Here is a 23,757-nt window from a genome sequence, read left to right as displayed (position 1 = left end):
TCCCCATCTCTGATCACCCGGCCTCATAATTCCAGAGTTACTTTTGACTTCTCTTCTCCTGGATGTCTTTCCACTCTACCTCTTTCTGTCCCTTTCCACCGCAACCATCACACGTCAGGCCTTCCTCACCTCTTTCCTGGATCAGACTGCTGGCTGGCCGCACAGTGGGCAAGGGCCCCCTCTAACATTCAACCAGAAGATGGCTTCAGATCTTCCTAATCACCGCGACACCGGAACGCTGTTAGTGGCTCCCTAATGCCTCCCAGATAAATGCCTTAGCCTAATATTTGAGGTCCTCTGTGTCTCCAGCAAGCCTTTTATTCCTGCTTATCTCTAGCCATTTCCCTCATATACCCTAAACACTAGCAAACCAGCGCACTGGGTAAGCTCCCGAGCACCGTGCCCTTTTGCAATTTACTTGGATTTCCCATTTCCGCATCTCAAAATCCTACCCACTGTTGTTGGTCTAGCTGAAATGTCACCTTTTCCGTGAAGCCAGTCACTCATTCATCAGCAAATATTTATTAAGCATTCCGTGCCAAATACTTCCCCATCACTCCAGAACATGCCCCATCCTTGCCTGTCTGCTCATAAACACACTCAAATCCCCCGCTGTATCATCAACTTCTTAGGACAGGAGCGAGGTCTTAGTTATTTCTAGTTCCCCAACACTGCCTAACAGGGTGTGCCACAAATACTAGGTGCTCAAGGATATCTGCTGGGTTGAATCAAGATGCGTGCTGTCTGTAGTTTTAGTGTCATTTCGTTTAAATTCTACTTATTTTTTCTGCTTAAGTAGGCGCGGCCAGGAAGAAGTAAAAATAAACTAATGATACTTCTCAGCAGCTATAAGCCTGTAATTATGGTGAACCCTAAGTTACCCATGACACTGGAGACAGTGCTGGAGAGAATCTCCCACCAGAAGCATAAAAACATTATCGCCATCAGTCTTCGATATGTATTGTGTAGCCGTCACGGAGCTGATTTGCCTTTTCAACCCTGCGTGGCCAGTCAGGTTGATATCTGCCTCCACAGTCCAGATGGCCAGCTGGGTAAGAGGGACAGAAGGAAAGACGGAAGACATGCTGGGGGCCGGGTCCAGCCTGGGACGGAACGTCTGCTCCGCACAACCCCAAGGCAAGGCCGGACGGTCCCAGCGTCACAGGCACACGGCGTGTGTCAGCACGGTGAGGGCTTTGGCCAGTTTCTCTCAGATGACTGCAAGGGTGGAGACATCCCAGCCCCCCGGCAGCCCAGTCTGGTGTCCCGAATCCGGTGTCCAGATTTTTGTTTAAGGACGACGACAAAGTGTCACTGGGACTGAGTAAGGTCCTGGGACGGAGGGGGGCTGTGCTTCCAGTCTGGCTGGCATCGGGATGGTGCCTTCGCTGTGCCACCGGGAACCACTGGACGCAAATCAAAGAAAATGAGATTTGCAATTTTGCATCGATAGCCAGATAATGTAGGGGGGGAGAGTTCCCCGCTTCCACTTTGGAAGCAAACAAATATCACATGTGGTGATTCGGCAGCTGCATGAGTTGGGGAAAATTGATGCACATTTCATGTGTCAGGGAGCTGAGTCCCAGAGAATGGAGCCAGCCTCCCAGAAAATGGTTTCTTTATATAGTTCCATCCATTTATTGTTTGATTGGACTTTCTGTATATTAAATTCAAGCTGTTCTGCCGCTCATGGGTATTATGATGCGTTGGCTCCGTGGGAAATAATGAAGGTGATGGGATTTTACAGCATCACATTACAAAGGAGGCGTCCCCAGCCTCATCCATCTCTCCATCAACTAGCTTGTGTGTGAGGTGGCACTTATATTAAAACGATTTTTCTGATTCAGTTTAATGACACTCATTCCAGTCCTGACACCCGGAATATGATTACATGAGCGAGATGCAATCTTCCTCCATCCAGTTGTGGTCAGCAAAGGCTGAGCTGTCTTCCCTCCCTGTCCCCCACCTTCCCACTCACCCATCATTTGCATTGTGCCGGGTGGAGGGAGGGGGAGGCTGGGCCTCTGTTCTGGCCTGGATGCAAGCTGGACAGAGGCACCAGCCCTGGACTCAACCTGGAGGGCACGGTATCTGAGCCTTCTGGCCGAGAACTCTGCGTGCTCCGAGGCATTGCGGTAACTCCTTCCTCCTTGTCACAAACAGGTCCTCATTGGAAGTTGGTCCGAGGTCACTATAGAACACCTCTTCCAAAAGAGATTGCTGGGGGACTAGCCCCTACTTCCAATAAATAAATAGAAAGAAAGAAAGAAAGAAAGAAAGAAAGAAAGAAAGAAAGAAGGAAAGAAAGAAAAACTGCTTGGATAGCACCAGAGGATGAACACTGATGACTGGAGTACAGGTGTCAGCTTCTTGGAAGGGGTTGGTTGTGTCCAGGGGCCAGGAGACTCACAGCCAAGTTTCTGCTCCTCTCCCTGCCTGGGGAAGGGGAAGGGGGGCCTTCCAGTCATGACAGCATGTGCACAAGAGCCCTGTTGGGCCCCAGAACAGGAGCTCCCCCGCTGGATGAGAGAGACAAAAATGCTCTAGTAGTTACTGAGGGCTTCTGCCCCTCCCCTGAGGGGAGGGAGGGCCAGCCTGCCTTTTATTTACACTATTTTCCGGCAGAATAATTGCTATTCCTCAGGAAGAATCAAGTTTGTGTTTACGGGTGTGTTTAAAGAGGGAAACCCAAACAAAACCAAACAGAGAAAGGGAGAGAGAGAGATTGAGATTGATTTTGAGAGACTGAGGAGGAGAGCTGTGAAATGGGCACCAGCCCGAAAATCCCTTTCCAAAAACTGCAGCAGTTTGAATTGCTGGACTGGAAAACCAACCTAACGTAACGGTTCCAGTGTGAAGCACCCAAAGTCTCCTATATCCTACCCGTGTGAATCCACCTGTCCCCCATCTGCAGCCCTGATCGCCTGCCCGCCTCTCTGTTTCAGCCGCTCTCACAACCACTGACTTTCTGAGTCACCTGTTTCTGTTTCTGAGCCAAGACTGTCCCCCATGGTGGTGAGAGGGTGTCCAGTCCTTGGCAGGTGCCTGGTTCATGCCTTCTTGTGAAATGCTTCTCCCCGGGGTGAGGAAAGTCTTGAGGACCTTATCTTCCTGGGCCAGTGCTTGCTACGGGAGCTTTTGGCTTTTTGCTATGGGAGGTTTTGGCGCTGGTGCGGTAGAAGCAGGACCAGCATGGCTTCCTGTTGCCCCTGCCTTCATGTACATGCAGAATGTCTCAGCTCTCCCCTCCTCACCGCCAGCACCCTTGGCCCAGCCGCCATCATCTGCTGCCTGGACTATGATGGTAGCTTCTCCCCCTACAAAGCATTCACTCCCCAGCAGCCACAGTGATCCTTTTCATTTTTTTTTTAAGTTTACTTATTTATTTTGAAGAGAGAGAGCACATCCATGCAAGCGGAAGGGGGGCAGAGAGAGAGAGAGAGAGAGAGAGAGAGAGAGAGAGAGAGAGAATCCCAAGCAGGCTCTGCACTGCCAGTGCAGAGCCCGATGCGGGCTCAAACTCATAAACCGTGAGATCATGACCTGAGCTGAAGTCAGACGCTTAACCAACTAAGCCACCCAGCTGCCCCCCAAATAATCCTTTTCAAACTTAAGTGAGACCTACTCAGCACCCTCCAGTGGCTTTCCATTCCAGGCAGGGTAAAGGGCAAAGGTCCAAGTCTTTGATCTCGAGGGCCCTGCATGAGCTGTTTCCCCAGTGACCTCCTATACCCGGGCTCTGCTCTTGCAGCTTGACCATCAAGACCGTCTAGCTCTTCCAAGAATAGCACCAAGGCCTCTCCTGCCTGATGGCCTTTGCATTCATTTGTTGTTCTCTTGGCCTGGAATGCTCTTCCCTAAGCTGCCCACATTCCTTCAGGTCTCTGCTCAAGTATCACCTGCGGTCCTCATGTAAAATAGCAACTCTCCCTGGCTCTACCACCTTCCCATACTCATTACTCCCTGTTGATCGCACCATGATTTATTTGTCTCTGTAGCATGAACTGCTGCCTGATAGAATGGATTTGTTTATGTATCTACCGTCTGGGCTCCTCCACTAGAACGTAAGCTCCATGACATCACAGACTATTGTCTTGGCTTCTGTATTCCTATTGCCTAGTGACTACTCAATAAATATGTGCTGCAGAAATAACTGGATGGAGGAAAATTTCATGGATGGGGGTGCTTATCTATGGCTCCCTTTCTGCTCCTCCCTGACCCCAGAGTCTGCAGTGGGAGGCATGGCCACGCAGCCCAAAAACGGTGAAGGAGAAGGGTTTCAGCTTCCTGTGCAAGAAAGGCCCAACTGTGCTAAGGTTGACGTCAGAACCAGAGAACGCCCTGCTTGGCCTCCCCATCTCCAACCTGCCCACAAATGGAGATTTGTCTGAGATGACAATATGGCTAACATTCCGACAGCACTTCCAACCAGTTCTTAAAACGGCCAGGGGATGGTTAGCAGATGAGAAAACTGAAGAGAGGTAAGCTGGGCTACTAACCTGTTTGGTTGAACAGATATCTAGTGAGACCCTGAGCTAGGCACGGGCCATTCAATGATCTCTGGAATACAGAGATCTGCCCTTGAAGAGCTCACATCCTGTGAGAGAGACACATACGCAGATAAAGTTAATAAAATACAGCAGCCGACAAGACAGAGGTACGTAAGGCCACAATGGGAAGGAAGAGGACGGGTACCTAGGACACCCTGGTAGCAGGGGTGGCAAGAAGGCCTCCTGGAGGAGATGGTGTGGGCCTGAGTTTTGAAGGATGATGGGAGTTGGCCAGACACAGAGCAGATGGGAGGCAATCTCTGGAGTGGCAGGAAGCGTATGCATAAAGTCCTCTTTTTCTGACCTTTGGTCCACTGTTCTACCTACCATCTCCTGGTTTGGCTCAAAGGAAAAGCAGTGAGTCTCATTCAATTCATTCTGTCTGGACCTGATGCTAGGCTGGGGTGCAATCATAGTGCTTTGTATTCTCAGACAGTAGGGACACAGTAGGCACTCAATAAACATGGAATGAATACAAGATTTCTTGTCAAGATGTGGGTCTGTATCTTCTCTTGGGAACTGCAGCACCAGAGAACTGTTGGGTAAGAAGTGTCAAACCAAGAAAAGAGCATGGGGTCATTCCTTCCCAGTAAGCATGCTATGACCAGATCCCCCTGGGCAGGGTCACACCACCACCCAGGTAGATATGGCTGGCCAGGGTCCCAGGCCAAGGCAATTGGGAGTTGGGAAGAGGGTTGGTGGGCCTCGAGGCAGTGAAAGAAGGTGCAGTCAGAATCTTGGGAACTGAAGGGTTAACCAGATCCCAGATTGTCCCCACTTCTGGCACTGGGTCAGGGGGTCAGCCTGACCAAGTACCCCATTCTGTGGTGTGCCTGTATTGATTGTCCAGGGCCAGCCCCCAGTCTCACAAAACCTCAGTCAGGCCCCTTCCAGGATTAGGTTTTAAAGGGAAATGCAAATCACCTGGAGGCTGCTTCATGCTTGGAAGAAGTAAAAATCGATTCTGTTTTCGTTAAAGGGATTTTTGGACCCTGTCAAAAGCTCTCTCATCTCGGGGCATGGGGTGACAGATAGGCTGGCAGTCTCAATTACATAAGCAAGCCAAGCAGGCAGCAGCAGGCCATCGTACCAGGAGCGATGCTGCTCTGTGCCCTTCCCAAGCCCGTCCCCCCGTCCCCAAGACAGCCAAGAGAGCCTCATCCCATCCAGTCTCGGAGCTGGCCCTCGACGGCCCTGATGGATGCTCTCTTGCGACGCTTTCCTTGTGCACGATCCTCTCTTCCCCACGCTGAACTGGAGCTTCACCCACGGACTGACTCAGACAGTCTGGGCCAATCGTGATGCTGAGCAAAGTCAAACACAATTAAGAAGGAAAATCTGCTTAAAAAAAAAAATCTACAACATAGAATACATTCACAAACTGGGTGTGTTGGTCTTATTTAATATTGGGAGTTCTGTGTTATCTCTTCTCTCGGTTAACTGAGATAATTGAGGATTTTATTTATAGCATCAATTATGAGCACCGAAATTAATCCTTTCATGGTGCATCTGGGAGCTCAACTGTCAAGGGGGCATAAGGGAAACCTGGACTGGCCATGGGGGTCTTCCCTACCAGCAGAGGAAGGTGCAAAGGAAAGCCATCCTCAGGCCTTGGTGGCAGATGGGCTGTTATTGTTCTATGTGCTTAAGGTATTTTGAGATATTAAATAAACAGAAATAATTGGTTCCAGGAGATCCCTCCCTGGAGGACACCTGAGTAACTCATCAGTGAGTCCTAGGAAAGCAGGCAGAGATGGGAACTGGAGCAAGGAAGAGTGAACTCCACTTGGCACATGGGCCCTAGGCCCAGCCCTGCAGCCTGTCGGTCAGCCCTGCTCTGCAAAGAAGCTAAAGAAAGTTTCTCCCAGACGGAAACGGGAACTTGGGGCAGAATCAGGGCAGGGAGGGTGTGGAGATGGGAAAAACTAAGTGTCTGTTGGGAGTTGTTGGAAGCAGCCGTACAGAACGTGGACTATGGCAGAACGTTGGCCTTTGGTATTCCACAGCCACTTGGGGGCTCAAATCCCAGCAGACAGTAAGAAAAAGAAGGGTTTTCTGGAGCAGTTTAAGCCTACGACTAGCCAGTGAATCTGTTCAGGACAGGAACCATCCAGGGTCGAGTTGGGAAGGCCTTTGAGAAGGACAAGAAGACGCCCACAATGCAGAGTGTCTCAGGAGATGGACCAGACACCAAGCGAAGGCTGCCCTCCTCTGCCCCCAGGGCCCAGGGCTGGGAAAGAGCCCAAATCTTAGGTCCACCCTAGAAAGAGGAAAGGCAGGTCTGGAAAGGACTGAGAACAGTATCAGGTCAGGCAAATGGTATAGGCGCCCCATTCACATCAACCAATCCATTAAAAAGCGTTTTGCCAAGCACCTGCTATGTATAGCCAAGCAGTGAGCCTGGTGATGGTTCCAACTGACAATTCAGGTCAAAGTCAAAGTAGTCCAATCGAGCATTAGACTACACCAGCCAGGGCGGAGGGGAAGAAAAAGCCTGCTGTCCCATTACTTATCTGAGGTTAGGGGAGACACTCCTGAAGGCTTCTTTTCTTGCTCATTCGTTTCCCCAGAGGCTAGACGTTTCGACGCATGCAGAAGAGCAGGGAGAGGAGCCCACAGGGCTAGCAGTCAGGGGAAGCATGCTACTTCCCATGCAGGTGCCCTTTCCTCCCTCTTTGCTTTCACTCTCTGGCAGAGGCCTCTTGCTCCCTGCCATCCTCTCTCCTCCCTCAGAAAGTAAATATGAGGCCAAGATTGTCCGTCCCCTGACACTGAACTCACCCCTTGATCTACAGGGTGAATGCTAAAGGCAATCAGTGGTCTCCCCAGCGACAGTAAAACAGCACCTTTTGCTAGGAAAGCAGCCATTAGTTTCAAAGGCAGTCTTTAAACTGGCCAGAGGCAGAGGTTTTATTTACAAATTCCCTGTGTGCCTAGTAGAGTGGCTGTAGTACTCACCGCACTGATGTTTTCTTGCAGAGTGATGTGACTAGAAGAAACTAACACTCCGTGGCCATAATATAAAAGAAGTAACGCTGGGGGGCTCTGCCTTCCACCTATGTCCCCGACAGTCTGGGTGTAAGCGGAGTGGTGAGTGGACAGAGAAAGGGCACTGGAGGCAGTCAGGCTGGTTTTGGAGAACCAGCGCTGCCCCTTCTCAGCTGTATGACTACAGAAATCTACTAGACCTCTCCGAGCCTCGCCTTCTTTTTGTGTCTTCAAAGTTGTATGGCATTTTTCCTACCTTGCAGGACTGCTGTGAAGACTTCAAGGGATAATGTATGCAAAGTGCTTAGCGCACTGCTGACACATGGTAGACACACACACATGCTGTTATACTAATAATAAAAAGTAATAGGCAGGTGGCCACTGAAGTTTCCATCGATCTCTTCTGAAACGATCCCATTTTAACTCTGACATCCATCTGTCTGCCCTGTTTTCTCCCCATGGCAGTCCTGAGGCATCACTCTGGTGTCATGAGTCCCTATCAGAGGGCACTTAAGGACACTGGATAGTCAGAGCCACATCGGGAGCATGGCCAGGGAGGTCTTGGCCATGGGTGAGGTCGCCTTCAGGAGAGTGAAGGGATGGGCAGGGTCAGCCTAGAAGGGGTAAATGTGTCTCTTTCTCTTGATACGGTGGCCAGCCCCCAAGCCACTTTATCCCTAAATATCCTGCTGTGCCAAGAAGCCCACATCTGCCACCTAAACCAAGAGACAAGGTCAGATAACCAGACATTCTTACCCACTCGGGGCGTGAGCAGCTGTTCAAAGAACTGTGTGTGTGCTGGAGGGAGAGGAAGGGGCAGGATGGCCTGTGTCAGACCGACAAGAGACAAAGGGAATGCCCCCATCAAATATGGCCTCCACAAATGGACAATGACACCCCTTGCTCTCCCCCTCCCGTGTGGCACAATGACAAATGTAATCATTTTAAAAGGTCCCGTCACCTGCTCAGTCATTCCCAATAAGCACACACAGCACTATGGAAAAACCGACACCAGTGCCGCAGGGTTTCAGGCCAGGAAAAAAAAAAAATCGAATCACCAGGACGCCACCAACCGAATTGTCAAAGACCAAATAAAAAGCTTCATGAATTCTCCATCAGCAATATAACGCTTCCTGGCCTAAGCAAATACAGACCCAGCACATGAATTGTAAAGGGATTTTTGCATTAGCCTCAGTGACTCGCAACGCCCAAAGCAGAAACCCCTAAGAAATACATGTCTCCATAAAGCTGCCTTCGTTGGCTCTAATCCTGTTAGGGTGAAGATTGCAATCTCCTTCCTGAGCCCCTTCCTCTGATGGAAAGCTCGCATGCCAGCACCATAAATACATTTCTGTGACCTCAGCTGGAGAAGGGACCTCGGGGAGATGGAAGAGACAGAGTCACCCGTAGCCTTGCTGAGTGCCTCTCCCTCCCTCTGATGATATTGCTGCTTCTGTGTCTGACCACGTGATCCGTGCAGACCACCTCAGAGTCGCCCAGGTAGGCCGGGGCATTCAATCACAGAGTCGGGCTGAGGAAGCAAGACTGCAACTCCTTCCATGAGAAGAAAACAAATCGGATGCCCTGCTTTGCAGAAAACCCAAGTTCAGAGTCACTTAGAGAAAGTCTGCTCAGATCCACTGAACCCTTGAGCATCTGTGGCAGCAGAGAAGAGAAGGCAACAGAGAAATAGCCTGCAGATATATTACAGAAAGAAATGCAGGAAGGATCCAGAAGAAGTGCTCTCGGTGTCTTCTGGTTAATGGAAATGTGTACCCTCCTTACGACACTCACAGAACTCCTCAGGGCCTTCTTCCTTCCTACCTGCTGCCCCATTTCTCTCTCAGTGACAGCCCTTACAAGCACGGAAGCTTGTAAGAATACAGCCACTCACCCCACCCCCCACAACACACTGCACACATGGCTGAGAAGACAAATGATGGCTTGATTTTCCATGTTGTATAAAATGCATGCCTCCCCCCAAAAGAAAACTCAATTCAGAGCAAGCTACCACCCCCAAACAAATCACTTGTGTGCCTTCCTCTTCTGATGAGGCAACTCCCCTTGCTCCTACAACTTGGCCAAGCGACTCCCCACTCCTCTGCCCAGTCCTGATGCCATCCACGGTTTCCCACCCATCCAACCTCCACCCTCTTCCGGTCTACCGGCACAGACTTACCCCAGTGTGGTCATGGTGACAATGGTGTACCAAAAAGAGGCAGGAATGCTCGTGAACTTGCTGGCAGAGGAGCCCTTCTCCGCGTAAAACATCACAGTGGCAAAGATGATGATGGCCATGGTGAGGGAGAAGAGGAGAAAGCCGAGTTCGGAGGCACAGCTCTTGAGCGTGTAGCCCAGGATCCGCAAGCCCTGGGAGTGGCGCGAGAACTTGAAGATCCTGAAGACGCGGAAGACCCGGAGCGTGACAAAGGCACCGGACACATCCTCATTGTTGGTCATGACCAGGCCGATGTAGTACGGCATGATGGCCACCACGTCGATGATGCTCATGACGCTGCGGATGAAGCGGTAGCGGCTGGGCGCCGCGAAGAGCCGGAGGAGGTACTCCACGGTGAAGATCATGACGCAGGCAGTGTCCAGGCAGAAGAAGGCCACCGAGTAGCGCTCTCCACAGGGCAGCTCCTTGCTCCCGGGCACCGTGCCGCACGGCACCGTCTCCACCACGTTGGTGATGACCGACACGGCAATGAAGAAGCCAGTCACGTAGTAGAAGACCAAGGCCAGCGTGCTGGTGTGCGGGTTCTCGAAGGCCCGCCACATGGTCTGGCGGAAGCTGAGCGAAGGCATGGACTCCTGGTTGTTCTCCGAGTCGTTGTCGTCCATGAGCCGCTCGGCGTTCTCCCTCTTGCGGTCCTTGTACTCCTCGTAACAGCAGTCTCCGATGATCTCCGGGAGGATGCCATAGAAAGCCAGCTCGTCGTCGTAGGCCGAGATGCACTCGTAGCGCGGGTAGTGCAGCTTCCCCGTGCGGTAGAAGTTGAGGACGCACCGGAACACCTCTGGGTCCCGGTCAAAGAAGTACTCCTTGGTGTCCTCGTTGAAGAAGAACTCCTTCTCCGTGCTGCCCAGCAGCGTGTCCGGGTAGCGCTCCAGCGTGGTCCGCCAGGTCTGGAACCTCCGGCCGCTCACGTTGAGGACGATCAGTTCATCCTGCCGCTTGTTCTTGTCGGCAGGGGCGAGGGGCATGGGGCAGTTGGCCACTGGCATCCACCCGATGGCCGCCGCCCGCGCAAAAGGCAGCCAGGCTGCCACTCCTGCCGCCATGGTGACTCCAGCTCTTGGGCCGGCCACTGCTCAGAGGCTTTGCACACCAGCTTGGAGTTAGTTCCAGGACCCCTGGGAGATGGGAGGAGAGAGCAGAGAAGCGGGTGAGTCCGTGATTGCCTCCCAGGTAGGAAATGGGACACAGGGAAGGGTCCGTGCTGAATGGAACAGCGAGCAAAAGTCTTGAAGGCAAATTAACGAAACCGAAGCCGCCACCGAAGAGAGGAGACTGGATTCCTTTCCCTCCCCTCCTAGGGAGAGCACCTAGCACAGGGCAGTGCCGCAGTGTGGGATCACCAGATGTTGTTGACTGCCCGACAAATTGTCGAGTTCCAAGAAGGCTCAGGAGCATTTGGAAGGAAAGCCTCTTTACTAGGAAGATCTGGGAAGACGCAGGTAATAATCAGCTCTGAAAGGTTATGGCGTTATTACGAATTTAAATTGGGAGAGGGTAAATGAGTTCTCATTAAAAGAATTTAAAAGTGGGATAAACATGCTAATTTTTATTTCACTCTTCACCCACCAGGGTAATCAGGAATGGGGTGTGGGTGAGAGAGATCAGGTAAACACATGCTTTCCACTCCCCCCTGGTGAGATGGAGGCCGGGGCTGCTCGTGTCTGGAAAGTTCTCTGAGATGGCAGGTGAAGACGGTAGGCCTACAGCTTGGTACAGTTCTGTTCCCCAAGTCCCATGGAGAAGGCTGTCCCTGGTGCTACCTTCTGGGACACCTGGCAACCTAGCCTCCAATCGTATCCCTCAGAGCCATGACAGAAAGATGTGGGAGAGGCCGTGAGGCGCGGTGGGGTTCCCTCCCCATCCTGTAAAGGGGGTCCTGGGGTCTTGGCTCACCTGCCTTCCATGCATTGTCCCTCTCCCTCCAAGAGGAAGCTGAACCACACTCACTGCCGTCTCCAGATTCCTCGCCTCCCGTCTCCATCTGCCCACCATCCAGAGCTCCCTCGGGTTATATAACAACACTCTTTCCCATGCCAGTGCCTTTCACCTGGCCCCGCTCCACCCCTGGAGGCTCCTCCAGAGCTGGGCCACCTCGTCCCCTCACCCACCAGTCTCTCAACCACACCGTGGACACACCTCCCTGTCACCTGCATGGCTGGGGGGAAACAATGGCTTGAAGAATTATTTTTGGCCTTGAGAAACAGATTTACCTTCCCAAATCTGGCTTTTTAAAGATGATACTGAAATGACTCTGAATCCCCAAATGTGTTGCCATCTGTGGGAAGACATGTGGTGACACAGAAACAACGTAACAGCACCAGGAAATTGTTTGGGGTTGACACACTCATTTTCACTAATCCTAAACTGGCACCCGGACCCAGCCCTAACTCAGAATTATTTGGACACTCTGGAGTTCAGTTGGCTTGACTCCATGTTTAAATCAGTGAGGCAGACGATCTTCGTCTTTCCCTGTAAACCTGCTTCCTTCTCCTGACTACCAACTCCTCTAGGCTGTCAGATGTCTACCGCCGCTCACTCCTGAGCTGCCACTAGACTTTCCCGTCTGGACAAGGTCAACCCGAACTTCCCTCCTTGCCAAAACCTGCTCATCAGTCAACCTTTTGTTCACGGCTTCCCTAACCCCAGGCCTGTCCCTTTGGCCATCTTTCTCATTGCTTCACCCACACGGTTTGCCAAATAATGAGACAATAGCTCTTACTGCCCTCGTTAAGGCCCCAGTTTGCTCCCTTCCCACTGGCCTGCTCATCTCTCGTCCCACCCGACCCCTACCGTTTCTCCCGGTCCCTGGGGAACCCATTCTGCTCAGAGTAACCTCCCTAAAGCAAGGTTCCGGTGGTGCCTTATCCCACAACCCACAAAATCAAGTCCAAACTCTGGCCCAGCATTCCAGGACTGCCACAGACGGATCCTGGCTTACCTTTCCAGCCCAAGCCCCATGCACCCGTGCAGACCTCCAGCAACAAGGCCAGAGCGGCTCGTGCACAGACTGTGTGGGGCGCTGTTTCTGGACACTCTTCCTTCCGTGGGGAATATCCTTTCCCTTCGGCCCTCCTAGTCGCCTCCCTGTTCCTCACCCTCTCTGTGATGCCCCCTTGAAATCCTCTCCTTCTCTGGGCTCACAGAACCTTGTTTGCTCCTCTCTTCTGGCACCTATTGCCCTCTGGGTTGGATTACAAGACACTTTCAACATGTCTTATTAACACTCGCGGCTCACTATCGTCCAGCACGTACTCTATGCCAGGCTCTGCGCGAACGGGCTCCTGTCATCATCTCACATTATCCTCCCAGCAACCCTGGAAGCCGCCTGAGAGTTGGCGGCATGCCAGCCGGAAATGGACAGATCGGGGATCCCACCTCGGGCAGGGTGACCCCCACCCCCCGGCCCCCGTCACCCCATGCCCCCCAGCCTATGCTACGTGACTTCTCAAGGTCTTCCGTCCATAGAAGAATGGCAGCAGATGTCTACACAGGGCTGACTGTGTGCCAGGCACTGTACCACATGCTTACGTGGCCCACGTCAGCTGAGCCCACTGATGGCCCTAGGGGGTAGACACCACTGTGGTGTCCATTTTGCAGGTGAAGAAGATAAATCATGAGGAGCTTTAGTAACTGGCCTAAGGATGCGATAAGAAAGCAGAGAGATTTAAACCCAGGCAATGCGGAGTTCAAGGGTACAGCCCTGTTCCCCCCACCCCCTGCCCCGTCCCATAGTAAGCTCCTGAAGGGTAAAGGCCACGATGCCTCAGTTTTTACATGACAGCCCAGGAGGTAGCTCAGTGTGCTGCTGTCAGTAGGTTCTCAGACTGGGAACCCTGATTTTACAGCCGCCATTTGCATTCTGTCAATTTTACTCCATGCCGTGCTAAGTGTGGGGGGCGGGGTCCAGGGTAGACTCTTCTCTCTCTCCTAACAGACAATACACTCTGCAGACAGATCGGAATCAAAAGAAGCCAACTGAAGTGGCTCTGACTCACTGTGCTCTCAGTCGGGTTTTCTCAAGGAGCCAATCTCTGCCTCAGTTTCCTCATCTGCATGCTAAAGAGAATATTCACAGGCCCCTCTGCTCCCTCAAAAAGGGAGGTTGATTCAGATGCCACAGAAGACAACAGGAATGACAATGACATTCCCCATAAATGTCATCACTCAGAGAACAGAAAACCAGCACAAGCCTGATGAGCTCCTGATTATGGGGAAAGAACAGGGGGGTTGTTCACCCTCTGCAGTGGGTGGTCCACATGCTACGGATGGATGTGGGAACACATCCTGTGCATTTTATATCTTTTGCAAGAAATTTACCCTGTTAGTTCCCATACTTCCTCCAGGCTATCAGGAGGATTTGTAGTCCCTCCACACACTCTTACCTGGGTTTTCTAAGGAGCAAGGGAAGTTTGGCAAGCAAGCCCACGACGTAAGCGTTGGTCACAGATAATTCCAATTCGTGTTTGGTTAACACTCATGGAGTGCTGACAATGCTCTGGGCACTGTTTTAGGCACTGTTACAGCAACAATTTAATTTGTCCCCACAAAAAAATCCTATGACGTGGCCGTCTCTGCCCATAAGTTTCAGGGAAGGAGCAGAGACTCAGAAAGATTCCTTCAAAGTGGCTAAATTCCATGTATATAGGAGTTGATGATTTTTCAAACAGACCATTGACTGAGTTACTGCCAAGTGGCTCTCCCGACCCAAGTACAGGTAGGTATTGATGCTCCCCACAGAAGACAGCAGGATGCAGAGACTCCCCTCCCCCCCGTCCCAGGCAGCAAAGAGCACGCAGTGGGGAAGTCCTACATTCCAGCTTCAATTCTCCCCTGAATGTGTGAAGGCAAGCCACCATCGTACTCTGGGCCTCAGAATCCTCATCTGTACAAGGAGACAAATGGGCAAGAAAGTGACAAGGAGCCCTTGGTTCAAGGAATCCGTGATTCCACTAGGATCCAGGACATCAAGGTCTCACTGAGACCTCTTCCTAACGGTTGCCCATGCAAAGCAGGAAGCAGAGCATCTGGGTTTGTTGCTGTGGGGACAGACTGAGCCCGAGCCTCATCTCAGCAGAGGCAGCTCTGAGAATTCCTGATGAGGCTGGTGCCCAGAACAGAGTGCACAATCTGCATCACTCAGAACTCAAGGCTGTCTAAGGCTGGGTCTAACAGCAGAAGGCCCGGCCTCCTCCCTGGAGGAGAAAGGGGGCCAGGCTCCCAGACACTAGGCCCTGGACCTCTGACCCTTAACATTTTTGCCTTATCCTAGAATGGAGCTCAGAGAGGTAGGACCTTGAGGAGGTTCAAGTGGCAAAGAGTAAGGTAAGTGACTGCTGAGCCAAGAGCATCTGAGCCAAGAGACCCTGGAGCATCCAGCTTGCAGACATGCAGCTCTGTACCCTGAAAAGGCAATGCCCTTCCCCTTCCATTCTCCCAGGGCTGCTCCACCCTGACTCCCAAACCTCAGTGCCTGGTGCCTGCCCCTGCCAACCTGAGCTTCACCACCTTACCCTTTCCACCTCAGGCCAAATCCCTCTTCCTAAGGGCAATGAGTACTCTATATACTGCTTTCAGATGAATAATTGAGAGGTAAGGAAGGAAAATCAACCCCTCTGTATCTATCATAAAAGTCTCTAGTCCCAAGGCCAAACCAATCCAGGACGATCTTCCCAAAGAAGGCCAGGCAAAAGCCAGGTTGTCTCCAGAGGCTCAAGCTCTGTTCCCCCCGGGTAAAAGGTACCCCAAAAGGAGCAATTACCCCACTGCTACTTTCTCTGTGTGTGTGTGTGTGTGTGTGTGTGTGTGTGTAGGGGGCGGGGTGGGGCTTGGAAGGGGAGGAAAAGTTTCCCACCAGATACCATGCCCAAGGCCATACTAGCTCTGCACAACCCCGCAGACATGACCTGGCTTAAGCAGGGCTTCTCCGTGGCTCTCACCGCAGCGCTCGCCCCCTGACAGGGACCAACACCTCCTGGAGCAGATCTGGGTATGAATTCCTGCAACAGGCACAAGAGTGCGGCCCCATTTCCAGCCAATGGCACTGCACATGCCTCAAATGCCAAGGTTTTACTAGGACGTGGACGCCTTACAAATGAAAAATCTGAAGCTATTTTTGCTTTTGGCAGAAGAGTTTGACAGTGGGAAAGATGGGGGTAGGGGGAGGCTGGGGAAGAGCCGTTTAAAACAGGTAAGTGCTCTAACGACAAAGCAAAAAATCCTGGAAGAGGGGAATACATTTCCCCCTGCTGTAAAAAGTCAGCCCTATTAAACAGCTTCTGTTTTGGAGGTAGAGGGCCAAAAGTGGGCAAAGCGACCAGACAGCCTGTCCTGGGGATTGACACCTGACCTGAGCCCAGGCAGGCACAGGGCAGCAAAAGCATCGCGTCACCAAGGTCTGCCCTTCAATGACCTCAGCAGAGTGCGGGGTATGAAGAGTCTCTGGAAACTTTTACCTTCCACAATTTCATATCATGTCGCTTAGCTCACAGGGGGCCAGTCCAGGGGAGGGGAGGGTCCTGGTGATCCAGGGGGCCTTCTCCCATGCCCACAGGGTTTGGGTAAGCAGGCATGAAATGACAGGGTGCTAGGCTGGGGATCCCTAGGGTACAGGCCTGGGACACCCATACAGATCCTCTTTTCCCACAGTGCCACTCCTAGGCTGGCCAGGGCACTTTCCTGAACTCTCTTTTTCTTCAGCCTCCTCAGCTGCAAAAGGGAACAAGCTACTAATCTTTCTTCCTCTGGGGGTCCCTTGTGTACTTGCATTTTGTTGCATTCAAATAGCGACACGGAAAAATAAACACATCAATTGCCGTTTGTGTGCCAACATGTCCACATGGGGAAATGTACACACACTTTGCGATGAATTCGTGCACGCCCTTTCTACAGACATTAAATATCCAGGGTCCCTTGAAGTAACGGTAAATAAGGCACAAATTTAACCATCACATAAGTTCATGCAACATGCCAACGTGCACCATATAGGAACCTCTGCCCAGTCTTACAAACGGAACCCATTGTGCCAAGGATCACAAGAAAGTTCAGACGCCCTCTCTTCAGAAACAACCACGGAGCCTTCTCTTTGCTCTAAGATTCCAGGTCCGGAACCTCAGCCTGTTGCTGACATATCAGGCTGCCCGGGATGAAAGCAGAACCTCTTGGACTTGATTCAAATGTCAACGCTAAGCAAGTGCAGGAATTTAGTTGATTCCAGGTAACTTCTCTGCCCTGTCCCTTCCGTGCCCCATCCCCAATGTAAACACCTCCAAAAAGTGAGTCTTCCGAAACCCCTCCCCCGGGCCGCACTGGCCCCGGGTGTCACTTTAGAGACCTTTCCCGGAGCCCCAGGGGTGCAAGCGGCAACGGGGTAGGACCAGATGTGCGGCCCCGAGCCTCTGGTAGGCACACCGCCGGCTCGGTGGGCTGGAGAACTTTGCGAAGCGCCCCAAACTGCTCCTTGCTTCCACTCTCAGCCATTTCTCTCGTTCTCCCCTCACAACGAGCCAGGGGACCGAGCAAGCCGTCGCCACCTGCCGCCGGATCCTGGGGCGCTGCCTGTGGCACCCCCGAGGGAAGACAGGCCAATGGAAAGAGGGCAGAGGTTCACACCCCCACCCCCAAGCCTCACGTCTCCGAGCTGCCCGGAGGTGGCTGCACAGCCGGAGGGAACCGACGCCCCCGGGCCGGCTGCCTGCTCCCCCGCGGCGCCGGCCCCACCCCCAATCCTTCCGGCGCCCCAGCGCCCACCCACCCGGGCGCAGGAGTGGGAGGGTGCCGCGTGGGCAGCGGGAGCAACAGGCGTGGGAGCAGCGCTCCTCACACTTCCTGGCTCCAGAAGGCTCGGTCGCGTCCCTCTTACCTTCGGCGAAGCGAGCCCCGGGCCCCGCGCCCCGCGCCCGCGCGCGCGAGGAAGCTGCGGCCGGGAGCCGGGGGCCGCGGAGGCGCGGAGCGCCCAGCAGCGCGGCGAAGCGCCCAGCAGCCGCCGCTCGCCGGCGAAGTCTCGCTCGCTCTCTCCCTGGCTCGGTCCGTTCGTGCGTCCCTCGGTCCTTGGGGCCCTCCCTCCCCCGCCGCCGCCGCCGCCGCCGCCGCTCCAGCCCCGGCTCGGCGGCGCGTCCCCTCCCCGCTTCGCCGCCCCGCTCGCGGGCTCGCGGGCTCGCGGGCTCCCTCGCTCGCGCCCTGCCCCCGCCGCTGCCGGCGCCGCGCGGAGCGGAGCCCGGCGGGCCACGGGCTGCCTGGCGAGGTCCCTCTCCCGAAGGGGGAGGCGTTGGGGGCGCGGCGCGGGCGGGGCGGAGAGGAGAGTCCGGGGGCGGCGGCGAGGCTGCGCCCTCCGCTCCCTGCCGATCCCCGCCGGCCGAGCGGCTCCAGGCCCGGCCGGAGAGCGCGGGCCGCCAGGCAGCGGAGGAAGAGAGGAGGAGGACCTGGAGGCTCGCCGAGGGAGGGTGCCCGGGGCGAGGGCGTGTGACTCCCCGCGCGAGGGTGTGTGTGTGTGTGTGTGTGTGTGTGTGTGTGTAGAGAGGGGCGCGCGCGTGAGCGGGGGGCGGGGAGACGAGGCAGAGCCTGGTGCGTCTCCCCGGGCGAGTGGAGGAATCCTAGGGTGTGCCTGGAGGTGGCGGAGTGTACCAGCGCGGGTGGAAGCGCGTGTGCCGGCGAGGGTGGGCACGGGGGTGAGCGTGGCAAGGTGAGCTCGGCTTGGGGTGGGGGCGGAGCACGGAGTGGGCACGAGTGTGAGCTCGGGGGCGTGTATGCTGGGGACCCGGGGAGAGGCGGCACGGAGCCCCGATGTGTGCGCGCGCGTGGGGGGGGGGGTGTGGAGCTAGCCGGGTGTCTCTTTCTCACCGACTGTCCACGCGACACCAGCACTTGCTCACGGCCGAGCCCCGCCACCTGGCGAGGTGGAGCCGCCACCGCGCAAGCTTCCCGGCTCGCCGCGACTCTCAGCTCCGAGTGCCGTGTGCCTGGGCTGGAGATCCCAAGGGGGACTCATACTGCTCTTATCCCACGTAAGAGCCGCTCTCCTCCCAGGGCGCGAGGGGCACGACCCGAAGGTAGGATTTCGCCTTCTTGTCCTGCCACGTGTTCCTAGCACCCAGATCCGAGAGTCTGGACTTGGGAGGATGAACTCTGCCTGCGCCCGCCGGATCCCTGGGTCCCTCCCCAAAGCCCACGGATCCCCATTGCCCTGTGCCTCGACCCAGGATGGGGAGCAGGAGGTCGGCACGTGCCCACAGGGCCCGGCGGATAGAGCCTGGAGCATCCCGGAGTGTGGTATCCGGCCCAGCCTCCCCCACACTCCCGGCCGCGGCGCGCGGAACGTTCAGTCCCCGCAGACCCAGACCGTGCCGACCCGCGGCTCCAGCTTTCCCCTGGTCTGCGGCCCCGGTGCCCGGAATCCCGGGATCTCAGCCCGCCACTCGAGAAGCCAGGCGACTCCGTGCCTCAGCAGGACCGGAACACAGGGCTTGAGAGATCACAGTTCTGAGTGTGGAGAGGTGGAGTGTGGAGAGCCTGAGACAGACACAGAAAAGCAAAGTGTGCGGTGAAGGCGAGGGTGTGCTAGAAAGAACCTCGCTGAGTCGGGAACAGGGTTTCTGGCTTGTGAGAAGCCCAGCCCTGTTCCAGGTGACAGTTTGGGGGTCGGTCGTTGTGGTCTAGGCCGCTGTGGGTTCCTGGCAGCTGGCGCCCTTCTTTCCCTTATTGCTGCCACTCTCCCCAAAACCCCCTTCAGTGTGTCGGTTTGAAAGGTGTACAATTGGTCCTTCAAGAGGTGGGCGTGGGATCCATTAGCATTTGCCAGGAGTCCCAGAGCGGTGTGAGATTTGCATACTGATTTACATACAGTAATAATGATTAACAACACTGCCACTCCCTGGCAGACAGAGGAAGAATTCAGGGAAGGCCCTGGCATTGCTCCCACCTCCCTCCTCCCTTCCCTCTGGGGAAGAGCTAATTTTCTCACAACTATCCACTTCAGCTGCTTTGACCCCTGGGACTGCCCCAGACTCTGGGTGGGCAGGTCCAGGGAGGGGCACTTGCCTTCAGTCCTCCACTGCCACCTCCAACTGGGGAGAGTTAAAACCCAGTACTGTATTCCTGCCCGCATATGAACTCCTGTACATCCCACCTTTGTGTTGCTCAGGGGGTGGGTCTGCCCCAAAGCATACAGGCTTTCTGGAACAGTTAGCTGGGGGCATCCTTCCTCTTCCAGAGCGGTCAACTGATGGGACCACTGTGCTCTCCTGCACCTTGTAAGTTGTATTTAAAGACAGGACACTGATTCTGACACCTCCCTGCCCCTCCCCCCTTACACACACCTGGCCCTGTTCCACCCAGGCTTACATATCATCATTCAAGAGAAGCAGCTGTCCAGAGGATCTAGACAGAAATTGGAAAGATTTGAATTTCTAGTCTAGGCCAGTATGTTTTTTATTTACTGGCCTTTCTCACAACCAGGTGATCTGGAAAATAAGAGCAAGAGATGGGCAGGAAGGAGGCTTCTTGACTCTGGCAGCTGGAGGAGCCACTGCCCAGGAGATGCTGTCCCTCCCACTGACTGTCACCCTCCGTTGCATCTTTCCAGAACTGCATGGCCTCACCTTCCCCCTCTCTGCCTCTGGCCTGGCCTGGCCGGGATTTTCACTTGCTTTTCCCCCATGACACGGCCGCTTTTCCTTTAACTCTCAGCTTCTATTTAAAAAGCTAATTTGGGAGCTTGTCCATGCTCCCAATTCAGACATTTTAAATAGGAACTGAAAGTCAGGAGCTGCTGGGGCACTAGATTTCCTCCCCCTTGCCACCAGCACAGCTCAGGCATTTGTTCAGTCACTCCGTTGGCCGTGGCCCTATGTGTCTGTCTGTGTGCGTGCATCTGTGTGTATGTGTGTATGAGAGAGAGAGAGAGAGAGAGAGAGAGCCAGCTAGCAAGAGTGCACTGAGTGTATTTCAAGCTATCTTTTCTATTTAAAGATGGTGCTCCTATGGATGACTGTTCTCTGTGTCTGTGTGTCCTTCCTAAGCTGTGCACACATGAGGATTCTTCTTGAGTCCCGTGGTTCTGGCCACTATTTGCAGAGCTTGTCACTGTGAGGACTGTGACGTTAAACGGCAACCCGGCTCCAAGTCAGCAGCCTCTGTGCTGACACGCCAGGCTGGTGTATCTGCACAGCTATTTCCCAGGGCCGCCCTGCTCAGGCTTGCTCTTTGAAGCTGTGCCTCAGAGTGATCTTAAGGTCGCCCCCTCCCTCCCCCCGCTGCTTGTGGTTGTCTTACTTCAGTAGTTTGCCCCATATTGGCCCAGGAGTTGAGAGAGAGAGAGAGAGAGAGAGAGAGAGAGAGACAGACTGCGCCTCCGATGGTTGCAGGCTTTCCACATTCAATGCGCTGTGTACCTTGGAGGTAAAAAGCACAGGCTTTGAGGTCGCACTTCCTGGGTTTGAAACTGCCTCTGTCATTTCCTAGCTGTGTGACCTTGGGGAAGCTACTTAATTTCTCTGTGCCTTCATTTCCTCATCTGCCATAAAATGACAATAAATACTACTGTTTTACCTTAAAGGGTCCTTGGGAGGATTTAATGAACTCTCAGATAAAGCACTCAAGAACAGTGCCAGGAACGTAAGAAGCACAGTGTAACTGTTGGCTGCTGTTGTTGTCCAAGGCAGAAGTGGTGCAAACAGGAGGTTTTCCTGGAAAGAAGTCAGAACTGCTGGATTATATACACAGACATAAGCAAACACATACCTCCACGCGTGTCACAAGAACAATCCCAGGCCACAGCCCACAACGGGTCAAGTTCACCTTATTGAGATAGTTGACTCCTTACGCCCCAGAAGCGGGGAACTTCTGATGAAGACAGGAAGAGCCACAGGGATGGGATAAAGAAGGGGCTGGACCAGGTGGAAAGCCCATAGGACATTCCGTGGGGGCCAATTTTATGCTAGCCATATGGACCCAGCCTCCCCTGTTTACCCAACCACGTTAAGCAAGGCTTTATAGAAGTAGAGATCTGGTGAAGGACTCAGTGGGGGGTGGCCCCTCATTCTCCTTTAGTCTCCCCTTGGGCTTGGGGACCTCTCGCTTTGGTCTGGCCATTGCCTCCCATCCCTTATCCCTGTAGCTGGGCATATCAGCATTCATTCATTGGCCATCTGAGTTCATTTCCCTTAGTCCTTGAGCATCTAACCAAGGCACAGAGAGGTTAAGTGGCTTCCTCAAGGTCACAGGTAGGAACTCATGAGGCCACAAATAAGAGGAGAACAGTAAAAGACCAAGAATAGGAAGGCTGTCCAAGGGATCCAAAGCAACATTGCAAGTCATTGAATTGTATCAGACTTAATCTTGGCCTTAAGTAGCAGAGCCACCATATGCTGGACTCCTTGCCATGTCTCCTATAAATCCTGCACCATAAGTATTATTACCATTTTATAGATGGGAAAACTGAAGGTGGTTGATGCTAAGGGATGCATCCCAGGCTATACACCTAGAGTGAAGCTCTGAATCCTCCCTCTTTCCACTCCCCAAGGCTGCTGGTCATTTGCTCTTCTGAGAATAGAGAGACCCCCTCAGTCAGATAAGATTTGCCCTGAGAGGACATTCTTGACCTGGCTCTGTTGGCCTCTCAAGTATCTGGCCTGTGTAAGTTGGGTGTGGAACAGGGTTCAGTGTGTTAAGACTGAGATTGTAGCCTCAAAATCAGTCCACCTTGTTCAGGCCCTGATGGCTGAACTCAAAACCATCAGACACTTCTGGTACCTTCCTGAGGGAGTGGGGAAACCCACACTTCCTGCATCCCTAACCCCACCAGGGAGGCCAGTAGTTGCCTGAGTGGTCATCTTATTAGTCGAAATGCCTAGACCAGTTAGGGCAAATGAGAAGTCATCAAAATTCATGGGCTCCAGTGTATCTTCCAAAAGTCAGTCTGTCCAAGAGACCTTTGCCAGCCCGATGTCTGCTCGAACCCAGGCAGATCCCGGGGAGGCATATCCGTGATGGGGGACTTTCTGCTCATCAAGACCTCCCTGAAGGCAAGAGGCTAAGTGAAGGAAGAAAAGGATGGGAAGAAGGAAAGCAAGTCTGAGAAGGGGACATCGGCACCGGAAAGAAGAGAGACACCCTAATCATTTGCTCATTTTCTTGCTAGAGACAATTTGGAGGAGGGCTGGGGGAGGCTGAAGGTACAGCTCATAGATGTAGTAACTGTTTGAGTCTCCTCTGGTGGCTCCATTTGCTGGGAAACTGACGTTTCCCAGGGCTCTATCCTTGTTCTTGCCTACTCCGTCTGCCCTTTTCCCTGGAAAGTTGATGGGAGCCCCTGGTTTCAAGTTCATTCAGGTGCTGATGATCTTTTCCTGAACTTTCTCCTCCCCCTAAGTATCTACTGGGCATCTCCATCTGTGTACACAGATACTTCTCTGCTTCACCTTACCAGCCTCCTTCAATCTTCTGCGATAGATCATTTCCTCGAAAACACCCTCTTCTGATCATGACACCCCCCTCACTTCCTTTCTGGCCTTCCCTCCTTCCACTCACACACCTTTCTTTCCAGCACATAGCCCTTTTCTCTGTTACCTGACCCAAGCACGTCCTTTCACTTTTTCGTGCCTTTGTACATGCTGTTCTGTCCTCTGGAAATGCCTTCCACCACTTCCTATTTCCATCTGTCTTCCTAGCAAGCATCCACTCAGCCTGAAACCTTCAACACACAGCCCAAAGGTCACGTAAGACGTACTGGTAAAGTCCACCCTGACCCCCCAGGAGGAACTAGCCATTCTCTTGGGCTACCATAGTTGTTCTTCAAATTAAGTCCTTATTACCTTGGTTGTTTGCATGGTGGTCTCATGCTCTGGCTTTAAGCTGTTTACAGGCAAAGACCATGTCTTACTCATCTCTGAATATGTTACCTCAGTGCCTGGCAACTGCAGAGGCTCAATAAATTCACATTAGGATTATTTTAACTTTCGTTCACCTGGCCCCCTTGATTGTGTG

At 53.4% G+C, this 23,757-nt stretch overlaps 1 protein-coding gene across 2 annotated transcripts in view; it reads right to left on the bottom strand.

Moving 5' to 3' along the window:
• Positions 1 to 18,215, bottom strand: part of KCND3 (potassium voltage-gated channel subfamily D member 3) — a 209,544-nt gene extending 191,329 nt beyond the window's left edge. For both annotated transcript variants that reach the window (XM_060624010.3, XM_060624011.3), the window contains exons 1-2: positions 17,639 to 18,215; positions 9,718 to 10,895 (exon numbers count right to left, since the gene is read on the bottom strand). In XM_060624010.3, coding sequence (XP_060479993.1) covers positions 9,718 to 10,823 — 1,106 coding nt within the window. In that variant the 5' untranslated portion in view covers positions 10,824 to 10,895; positions 17,639 to 18,215. The remainder of the gene's footprint in view (positions 1 to 9,717; positions 10,896 to 17,638) is intronic.
• Between the last annotated feature and the right edge of the window lie 5,542 nt (positions 18,216 to 23,757).

This window comes from Panthera onca, chromosome C1, assembly GCF_046562875.1.
Source record: "Panthera onca isolate mPanOnc1 chromosome C1, mPanOnc1 haplotype 2, whole genome shotgun sequence".
In the NCBI taxonomy this organism is placed as follows: domain Eukaryota; kingdom Metazoa; phylum Chordata; class Mammalia; order Carnivora; family Felidae; genus Panthera; species Panthera onca.
The sequence above is the reverse complement of the archived record's forward strand: the minus strand, read 5'-3'. Positions and strand labels throughout refer to the sequence as shown.